This window comes from Drosophila gunungcola, assembly GCF_025200985.1.
Source record: "Drosophila gunungcola strain Sukarami chromosome 3L unlocalized genomic scaffold, Dgunungcola_SK_2 000003F, whole genome shotgun sequence".
Classification (NCBI taxonomy): domain Eukaryota; kingdom Metazoa; phylum Arthropoda; class Insecta; order Diptera; family Drosophilidae; genus Drosophila; species Drosophila gunungcola.
The window spans coordinates 5,156,359-5,166,869 of record NW_026453179.1 but is presented as its reverse complement, the minus strand read 5'-3'; the positions used below and the strand labels follow the sequence as shown (position 1 = coordinate 5,166,869).

Genomic DNA, 10,511 nt, shown 5'->3' with positions numbered 1-10,511 from the left:
TTTGAGATATTTTAACATATTTTCAATACACTTTTTTGTTCGGCTCATATTGGTTGTGTACGCTAGTTTTGATAATAATGTTATAGCTACGATTTAGTTGTATAATTTATTATTGCTTACGTGGGCTAGGCTAGTGTACTAGGCGATAGATCCGATGCGGTAGTTTTAGTTATTGACAAAATGCGCTAGTTTAAGTTTATATTCTGTGTAGCAAAACGTCATCACAAATTGCATAGCAGACAATTGGGACTAAGCCTAAATTCGATAACAATATTACGGGCTACAGTTACAAATACAGTTAATACAATAATGCGGTTGCTTAACAACTAGATACCCCCCGTCATTCGTATACAGTACAATCGAAAACAAGATGGAAAACAAAAAGATCTGAGATACAAGATTCTGGACAGACAGCATCCTAGAGAGCTGTGGCTCGTTCTTGGGTATATGATATATGGTATATTTACAGGAATATACAAGAGAGCCCAGCCCAGTGCCTCGCCAGCGCTTAGACCCCGTACTTGATGCCGTACTCCTGGTAGTGGCCCACATGTGGTCGGTAGTGGCTCAGGTTGCTCAGCTGGCCCAGTTGGCCCAGGTTCCCGCTCAGCGCCGCATGGTGATGATGATGGTGGTGGTGGCTACTGATCACGGCCGCCGCCGCTGCCGCCGAGGCCGCTGCCACGGATGCGGAGGCGGGTGGACTGGCCGACTGGAGGCTGCCGGTTGGACTGCCGCTGTCCAGTTGGCAGGACTGGTTCTGCTCGAAGATCATGTCGCGGAAGCCCAGTGCCGAGGTGGGGCTGTTGGTCAGCACGGAGGAGGGTCCTCCTCCTCCGCCTCCTCCTCCGCCCACTCCATTGTGGTTGAGCACACTGCTGCTGTTGTTGTTGTTGTTGTTGTTATTATTGTGGCCCGGGTGCGTGGGTGTGCCCTGTTGGCCATTGTTGGGAATGGGCTCGGATGGCGGGGTTTCCGGGGTGTACCAGCCACCGTGCGCGGGACCATGGGGCGTTGAGATCGTGGTGGGCGAGTGACCCGAGGACTGACCTCCGGCCCCTTGACCTCCGGGGGTCAGGGGGTGGGCCACATGCGCCACATGGCGCTGCAATTGCTGGGCATGATGGGCGGCCGCTGCATGGTGGACATGGTGCATCTGACTGCTGGCCACCGTGGCCAGATTGTCCTCGTTCAAGTGATAGGGATAGGCGCTGTGATGGATCCGCGGGTTGTACACATTCATCAGCGAGTCCACGGTGAAGCCGGGATGCTCCACACCGCCGCCGGCCAAGTGGTTCATCTGGGCCAGACTGTCGTGGCAGGAGTTGAGCATGGCGGCATGGGACACCTCCTTGCCACTCAGGCAGCCCAGGTCCATCAGGGGCTCCTTCTTGAAGTGGGCCGCATGGGCGGCCATGTGCTTGGCCTCCAGTATCCCGTTGGTCATCAGCTTGAGCGGCTTCATCTCGGCCAGCTTCTCGTTCATCATGGCCTGCCGCTTGATGGCCTCCTCCTTCTCCCGCATCACGTCCTTCTTCTTGAAGCGCCGTCGCCGCCGCAGGAAGGAGCCGTTGTCGAACATGTTGTAGGAATCGGGATCCAAAGTCCAGTAGGAGCCCTTTCCCGGCTTCTTGTCATCCCGGGCCACCTTCACGAAGCACTCGTTGAGGCTGAGATTGTGCCGAATGGAGTTCTGCCAGCCCTGTTTGTTGTCCCGGTAGTAGGGAAACCGCTCCATGATATACTGGTAGATCCCGTTCAGGGTCACCTTCTTGTCCGCCGCATTCTGGATGGCCATGGCTATCAGGGCGATGTAGGAGTACGGCGGCTTCACGATCTCCTTGTTCTGGTGCGGAGCGCCCAGGCCGTAGGCACTGGCCGAGTACGGGTAGCGGGAGTACTGGTCGTATGCGTAATGGGCCGCCGCCGCCGCCGATGCGCTGCTGGCCGCCGCCACCGCCGATGCTGATCCGTAACCGGCGGCGGTCTGGGCATAGTGCCGCGAAAAGGAGTTCTGGTCGCTGAATAACGTATGCATTTCGGCGGATCCGGCGGATTTCTGCTCAACCTTCCACTGCCGCCTCAACTCAGTTATTTTCTATTTCTTTGCTTTTATTTCGCTTTCAATTCAATCACTTCACCACGCTGCTTCTTATTATTTCTAGCGATAATATTTGCTTAAACAAGTCGGGCACATAAGTACGATCTATATATACATATACTTCTATCTATATATATATATATATATAGATATGTTTGTTTGATGGGGGAAATCGGAGCGCAGAGCGAGCGCAGAACCGTTCGGTATAGTAACACGTCTGATACTGAATCTGTGTAACTGAAATAACACACAGCTCGCATCGAGCAGAAGCGCTGACGTCGGCAGCGACGCCCGCACCAAAAAGTATCTGCTTCGAAAAGTATCTGTGTGTGGCTGCAGCTGTAGCTGTGTCTGTATCCGTATCTGTATCTGCAGCCAACCAACGATGGCTGCCACTCGCAGTCAGTAAGTGAAGTGCCCGCACACAGACACAGAATGTATCTGGCAAGAGAGAGCGGACGCCATTCATGCTTTATTCACAGTGGAAAATAGTTAGTTAGCTCCGGTGAGTCCTTCCCCCTCCCCGACTTTACAACCCCGTGTTTTTGTTGTTCAAACTAATGCTTAAAATACGGCCTAGGCAAAAGGCTCTTTCTCTGTCTCTCTACCTCTTTCTCTCCCTCTCTCTCTCTCTCTCTGTCTCTATCGATCGCATCCATCAGATACAAGATACAAAACAAGTGAGAGCGAGCACACGCATAGTTGAGGCACCTGGGAAAGCCAACAGCACAAGTGGGTGATGGGTGATGGGTGATGGGGGCTAGGGGTGAAAATTGGGCGGAAAATTTCAAGCAACCACCCACCACCCCTCCTTCGTTGGCATAAATTAGTGGGCAAAGTTTTTTCGATTTCAGCTTAAAGTTCAGCTTCTGGGGGCAGAGACCAAAAATTTGTCTGCTAATTTGCAGTTTGATGGATCTTTTGTGCCAAGATGCCCAAGTTAAGGGCCACGTTTGAAGGTTGTTTACGTTGAGGGCCAGGCATTAAGTATTTTACCATTTTCTGTCTTGGGGCGCTTAAATTGGAAAGAACCTTTTGTTGGCGTATAAAAATAAGATATAGTACAGGCTGTACTTTAAAAGAATTTTAAGGCTATTAGTGTTACAAAAAAACATAAAAATTGAAATGTTATTTGTCTTAAGACATTTTTACTGATAAGATATATCAATATTAAGGAAAAAGGATGCTTTAATTTAATGGAGCTCCAGATATCAGATATTCTTAAGCTTATTCTTAGATGAATATGATTTCTTTAAATTTTGTTAAAAAGGGCTTAAAAGAGAATATCAAAATATATAAAAACAACATTGTTTTGTGTTTTAAATTTAACTCATAAAATGAACTTCATTTATTGTTGACACCCCCAAATTTAAAGTAACAAAATTATTAGAGAAGGATTGTTAGTAGATGACTTTATAATATTTAAAGCTTATTTAGTATAAGCTTATGATTTTATCAAAATATTTAATTTACATTTTTGGTCGATTGACATAAATGCGATTAGACTTGATACTCATTCACACCTTTTTCCCAAACATTCGATGAGTTGTTAACCCAAATACAAAACAAATAGAGATACAGTAATATACCTATAAAAAAGTCCTTCCCCGCCTTTACCCTTATCACCCCCACTCCTTGTTGCTCTTGCATTGCCGTTTTTTCGCCGACTTCGTTTCTTTTTTTCTGCTTATTGAAACAATATTTTTTATTGACTTTGTCAGCTTTAAAGTAAATTTTATATGTTTATTTGGGCAAGGGCAAGTATGCGTGTATGAGTTTGTGCGTGAGCGGCAGAATGAGTTGGTCTGCGTGCTTGTCTGGTTATTAGACACAGGGAAAACAAACAAATGTATGTTTTATATTTGTATAATTTAAAAGTATGCTGACTATTTTGTATTATTATTTTCCTATGGTCGACGCCAAAAAAACCGAACGCTTTGCATGAGTGTGCTGTCTTTTTCGCACTTTAAAACCCCACTCGCCTGGGTAATTGATACAAGAATAATATTTGGCTCTATTAACGCAATCGCATTATTTTGACAAATATTTTTATTGTTTTAACATAATTTTTCGCATGCGATCTGTCGGAGGAGATGGGCAATGGATCATCGCCATGTGTGTGTCCAGTTATCCATGTCCTTCGACAGGATGCGAGGCGAGTCCTGCATTTGAAATTCGAATGAGGCGACTCTGGCTCCATCTGCTCCATTTTACGCATATTATTTGGATTCCTTGTGGCTTTTTTTCATTTTTTTTTTGTTTGAGTTTCAGGATGTCGCTGCTGATTTAACAAATTTTCGTCTTCGACATCGGCGCCGTGATTGCGATTGTATGGGTGACTGTGCGACTGTGTGGGTGTGAGCCGTTTTTTGTGAGTAACTGTCTGAGTACGTCTGTGCATTTTTGCACAGTTCATGTTATTTTTACGTAGTTGCCATTGCCTGTCTGTCCGATTTCCCCATACCATTCAACTGTCGATATCCGTACCGCTCTCCTACATCTTTCGGATCTGACTATTCGCAGTCGTATCTATATCTATATCTGCAGGCATCCCACTGCATTTGACCTATCCAAATATTGATTTAGTTTCCCAAAACTGCAACTTAACATTTTCTCCACAAATGCAGTGAAAGTTGAAAAGCAGCTGGATCGGAAATGTAAAAGAGGTTTAACATGTTTCGATATGGAAACTGTTTTAATGGATATATTATAACAAAAAGGCTGCTCGATTCATAAAATACAATTTATAGTACAACAAATTAAATGGGTTTTAATATATTGGTCATTAAACTGGTTAAATAATTAACACGTTAATAATTAATAAAGCTTAGCATTTTTCTAATAGTGTTTAATAATACGAAACTATTGTTTCAATATTTGTGCATTAATATAATCTCACAGATTTATGCTTTGAAATTTTTTTTTTTAAGAATATGAAAAAGTAAAATATTTGCTTAACAAAATATGGTTTTTTTTTATTAAATTTTAATGTCTGTTAAACCCTGAAATATAATGCGATTCTTTTATTATTAAAAGACATAAAATGTACCCTTAATTATCCAATAAAGAAGAAACGTTAAATCACAGTTCTTTGAACTCGAGGCCTTGATGGGCGGCTATTTGAGACACGTTCTCCCAAGCCTGTCGGTTTGCCAAACATAATCGCCATATTCAAATGACATCCCCCGCAATAATTTTGGAAAAGTGGCAAGCCGAGTTGGGGAGCTGTCGCGCCCATTTGCCACGCTCAATTTGATGCAGTCAACGGAACGTTGACACCGCCGTTGACAACGCTTGGCGGAGACTCCGAAAATGAGGAGCTGGTTGAGGGCCATCCAACATAACCGGCACATGGCGGTGGAACGATGAGTCCATGTCCGAACATGTGGCTGCTCATTGCCCATTATTAAATTTTGGCAATGCCCTTTTTGGGTGAGTAATCCAAGACAAATATTGATTTTAAAGTGCAGGGGAGTGCACCTAATCAGACACTTGAACCAAGGACTTAAGCGGCAAAAAAAATACGATTTTTTTTTTTTTGGGTAAGCGAAAGGAAATGCAGGAAAAATGCTGATAAAGCAGTTTCAATCTTTCAAATATGCGCACTCGCAGCTACACACAGGCCAGAGTAACTCACACAGATACACTCAAATACACACAGATACACGCACACTCTCGCACGCTCGGCTGCTCTCTCATGAATATGCAACGTTTTCTCTGCCAATATGAGAAGGGGGACTCACACATACACTCGAAAAACGACTGCGCAGCATTGAAAAGGGGGCGTGGTTATCCAGAGAAAGAGATGCAGCGATGGCTGACTGTATGACCCCATCTCCCTCGCACACTGCAGTTTCCAGTACCCAAAAAATTCGTAGATACTTTGCCCCCATCCACCGAAATATCTTTTTTTTGGGTTATTCGACAGGGAGTTTCGGGGTGGTTCCGCAGTTATGGTTCGCATAAGGGAGTCTATATGGCCACTCATTAAAATTTATGATTTGTATACGGTTGCGAGCTTATTATGCATATATTCTCGACTGTTTTTTTGCTGTTCCTTCCTGCCCAGACAATTTAGCAGATTAGTTGCAGACAAACACACACACACACACACACACGCCAACGATCCCGGGAAGGGGTTGGGAAATATCCGCCATTAGCTTAATCATAAGCGTAATCATGGCGAAAATCTTCCGGTCATAAGCAGCGGAAATTCAGCAGACGGCGCTAAGTCCGGAATCCAGAATCCAGAATTCAGAAACGAGATTCCTACCTGGCCAACACCGGATGCTAATGCTAATCATCGATGCTTAGGCATTGATCGGCCAAAAGAGGGGAAACTTTTTAGGCATGTTTAGACTTTAATGCGCGCCACGGGAATTCTTAATGAAATCTAGAGTTTTCGCCGGGTTTTCCCCCAGATGCTTAAGATTTAGAGAAGTCGAGATGCGGACTACCTGACCTCTGCTGCTCAATGTGTCCGGTTTTTCCCCCCGTTCCCGTAATGATGATTATGATGATAATGATTCCACGCGTGTCCTGCGGTTTTTGTGGCTTATTTGCGGTTTACGGTTTCCATTTTTATGGTTTACAAGCCGCAACCCGCTGGGAAGTGGGTGTTCCTGGCTACCGCTGCTGCTGGGTTTTGGATAGGCTGCTTTAGGATGAGTTGGGAGCGTGTCCGAGGTGTGGATCTTTTGCCTAAGTAATGAGCTGCTTGCTGAGACTTCCAGGAAGTTCCTTGTACAGAAAGCTAATTATAAAAGAATTTGACCGGCGATGGGATGTCCAAGTGTAAGTGTTGTTATTAAGGTGAACTATTAAAATTTCAGGCGGAGTTAAACTTATGTTTAATTTTAACATAACCCAAATATTTATAAACCAAGCCAGCATTAAAAAAAATCAATAAAAGATTGACAATGGTTTTTTGGTTGAAAAAATATATATTTCGAAAGCTGTAAAAACTCTTTCACAGGAATCATAACCACCAAGATCCAATATCATCCATGTATATCCCTTGGACATCTTACCTGTTAAAATATTTTTTCCATTATGGAATCTCAAAATTAGTTTAATGAACGGAAAAAAAATAAAACTAGATTTTTTGACATACATTTCACAAAATAAAAGAAATTTGCAGTAAAATATTTGCTGTTTTTCAATTGAAAATAAATGTTAAAATAAAAAGAGGAAAATCCTTCGTCTTAGAAGTAGGGGTTATCGTCTTAATATGTGTGTAGCCATTATTAAAAAAATACTATTCAAAGCCAATTGTTTTTGTGACATTTAATATCCTTTCTGGAAAAATGCGTTTAGTTTTAAAATTAAAGTTTAATGAATTGAAAAATCGTTTTTAACATAAATTATTATAGTAATTAACTAAACTCTTCGGTAAGTCACATAGGGCAGACTTTTTTTCGATCAGGAGCAGAAACATATGCACCACTGGCTCAATATACCCACCAATCTGGCCAAGAAATCGCAGCCCACATTTCGTTACCTGATTTGTCCATAACTCTTTTACATTTAGCATTTGGTACACTACCCTTCGCAGGCAGCGCATGAATTCATTCATAAATCACCTTGCCATCGTCTTTCCCATTCAAAGCTGTAACTGCCTCTCGGGCTGCTGGTCTAATGTTTATTTAATAAATATTCCATGCCATGTTATTGCAACAAGACTTTTGTTTATTTGTAGAGAAATACGCGACATACTAGAGACGTTTGCCGGTGTAGAGAGGGGCAGGCGGATGGATTTTAGAGTGGAAGCGGAATATTCGCAATGAAAAACTCTTTGAGTGGCCCCTGTTTGTGGGGAAATCTATATTTTTGTTCGCTCCGCTCGGGTGTCCGGGCGATTTGGTACGGCTCGTCTATGAAAACATTCCGGCAGCTGGAAATCCTTGCGAAAAACGTTTTTAATTTTCGCATAAATTTAAAGTAAATAAGAGTGCAACAAACGGTTTTTAAAAAATTGTTTGTTTTAACGCAAAGAATAATGTTTCGTCTCTCTGTGTGTCTCTCTGTGCGAAAATAAAAATGTTCAAATCATTTTATTTATTTATTTATTTATGCAGGCTGTGCATCTTCGATTTGGTTTTTCATTTCGTCCTGCAGGCTGTGCTCAATCGCATACTCGTATATCCTGGCCGGGACTGGGAAAGTCGGGCTCCTACTATTCGTGTGTTTACTTGACGCGCAAATCCTCTTACGACGGTTCGGCCTCAGAGCTCAGTGTCCTGCGTCCAGCGTCCTTCGTCCTTTTTGTGATTTTTCGGTTCGTTTTGCAGTTCGATTCGAGGCGGAACGAAACGGACAATTGCATGTTTTGATTGCCGCCTGCAATTGTCCTGTTCGCTCCGGTCCAGCCTCGTCCTGGCGATCCTTGCGCTCCTCTGCGCTGGCTGCTGTGCACTTGTGACAATATTTTCATAATTTTTGCATCTTTTTTTCCGCTCATCGCCAACGGTAGGTGCGTGTGTAAACATTAACTTTTCAAGAAGATTTAATCCCGATTATCCTTTGACTGTGAAATTTTTCACTCAAAACTTCGCTTCGTTTCCAGCCTTGTGTTTGTCTTTGGCTTTTGCTCTTCGACTGAGTCTGAGTCGCAATCCCATTCCCTTCTTCCCTTGCCAGCTTTGTCTCTGCATATCCCTGGATTGTCCTGCGTCTCGTCCTGTGAGATAATGATCAGCGGCGACGACTTCTTGATGCGATTGCTGCTGCCTTTTCGCCTCGCAGGACAATAGCCGATGGCTTCGTCCTGCCCAGCGACTTGGGTCCATTTGACTCTCGGCAGGATTTTAATTTGCTCATAAAGGTGAGACAATTAACAGAATAATTGGATTGTTGATCTTGCGGACAATGCAGGCCGGGCTTGTGCCCGAAATTGAGGCACTTTGGTCATCCGATAAGCTGATTAGTTCCTGAACGGGTGCTGCTGGATTATCATCCAGTTTGTGGCTCAATTAACTTGTTGTTATCTGCAGTTTATTGCCAAAATATGGGAAGGATAGCAAGGTGTTTTATATACAGAATTACCTGTACTTTTATAGAAGACATTCCTTCCTATTTAAAACCAAATTCCTTGCTTAAAGTTTCTGCTGTAAAACCAAAGCAGTCAAGACATGTAAATCCTTAAAATTAAATGTGAACAACATTTAAAAAGTATCAACATTATATAAACATAAACAAACCGTTTCAAAGTTTTTTTTTTATTTTTCATTTATTAGTTAGGAAGTATTATTGAAACAGTTTATTTTTCACCAGTACCTGGCACTTTCATAAATTTTTCGGTCAACATTTTAAAAAAATTGCGCGCTGTCGATAATCGATTTTCGTCTTGTCTATCGTTGTTGTGGCGCCCCACAACGGATGTCATGTAAGTTCCTTCAGTTAAAAGAATTCTGTTAGGCTTCTGTAGTTTAACTGAATGTCATCAACATATGTTATGCGACAATGTGTATTATTAGGTTTCTGCTGTTCACAGCCTAGATGGCGCTATTTTAATTTAAAAATGTTATCTTAAATAACGCCCAATTGCACGCCATGTTAAAAATAATGCATCTGCCCAACAGTATGCAGATTTATAGTTACAATAAAAAATTGTCTATTTTTTATAGACTTTTAAATGTTTTAAAAAAAACCTAATACTAGAACGCTTAACGTTGTATTGCATGTAATTATTTTATCAACAGAAATGACGTTCTGAACGTTCTAGATTGCTTTTGTATAGTTGAAAAAAATAAAGTATAAAGTATATTGCAAGTCAGTGAAGACCATATAAAGAATTTATATTTGCGTAAAAACGAACAGACGGACATGGCTATTGACTGCAAGGGTAACTAGTCGATGACAGCTAATTGCAGAAGGAATCCTCTCTTCCTAAAATGGTATACTTTAGCTGCCATGCATTGTTTTAAAGCATAAACCAAAATAGTTTACTTCGGCCTTGGCTCTCTTGTTTTTGTTTTTATTATTCTAAATGTTTACTTTTTTATCGCCCTTTCTGCCGAACCAGTTAAATTTTCATACGATTGGTGTGTTACTCGTTATGATCGCACAATCGAACTATATAGTAGTCGCCTCTGCTCCTTTCTTACGCATCGCCACTACATGTAGAGCCATTCATAGTGATGTGGCTAACCAAAGCTATATATTTAGTTGGAGATGTTGTTGGACTCGTATAAGAAATTATTTAAAACATACATACTCATATGCATAACAATACCCAATACAAATTATAAAAACTTTAATTATTGCAATGATCACTTGGTAAAATTCAGTTCCCATAAGAATGATACAAAATGCCATTCAAAAGCTATCGAATCACAACAAAATTACACAAAAACGCAGTTGATTTTAAAAGTGTATATTCATTTAGGTGAAACATTCTCTGCAATGCATG

At 42.0% G+C, this 10,511-nt stretch overlaps 1 protein-coding gene across 1 annotated transcript; it reads right to left on the bottom strand.

Moving 5' to 3' along the window:
- On the bottom strand, positions 1-2,299 carry LOC128258265 (fork head domain-containing protein crocodile). The gene has a single exon (XM_052989800.1). The coding sequence runs from the start codon at positions 2,036-2,038 to the stop codon at positions 509-511; it is 1,530 nt and encodes a 509-aa protein (XP_052845760.1). The 5' UTR covers positions 2,039-2,299; the 3' UTR covers positions 1-508.
- Between the last annotated feature and the right edge of the window lie 8,212 nt (positions 2,300-10,511).

Bases quoted from the DNA above. Each gene is read 5' to 3' on its own strand.
- LOC128258265 (XM_052989800.1), bottom strand. From the start codon at position 2,038: ATGCATACGTTATTCAGCGACCAGAACTCCTTTTCGCGGCACTATGCC.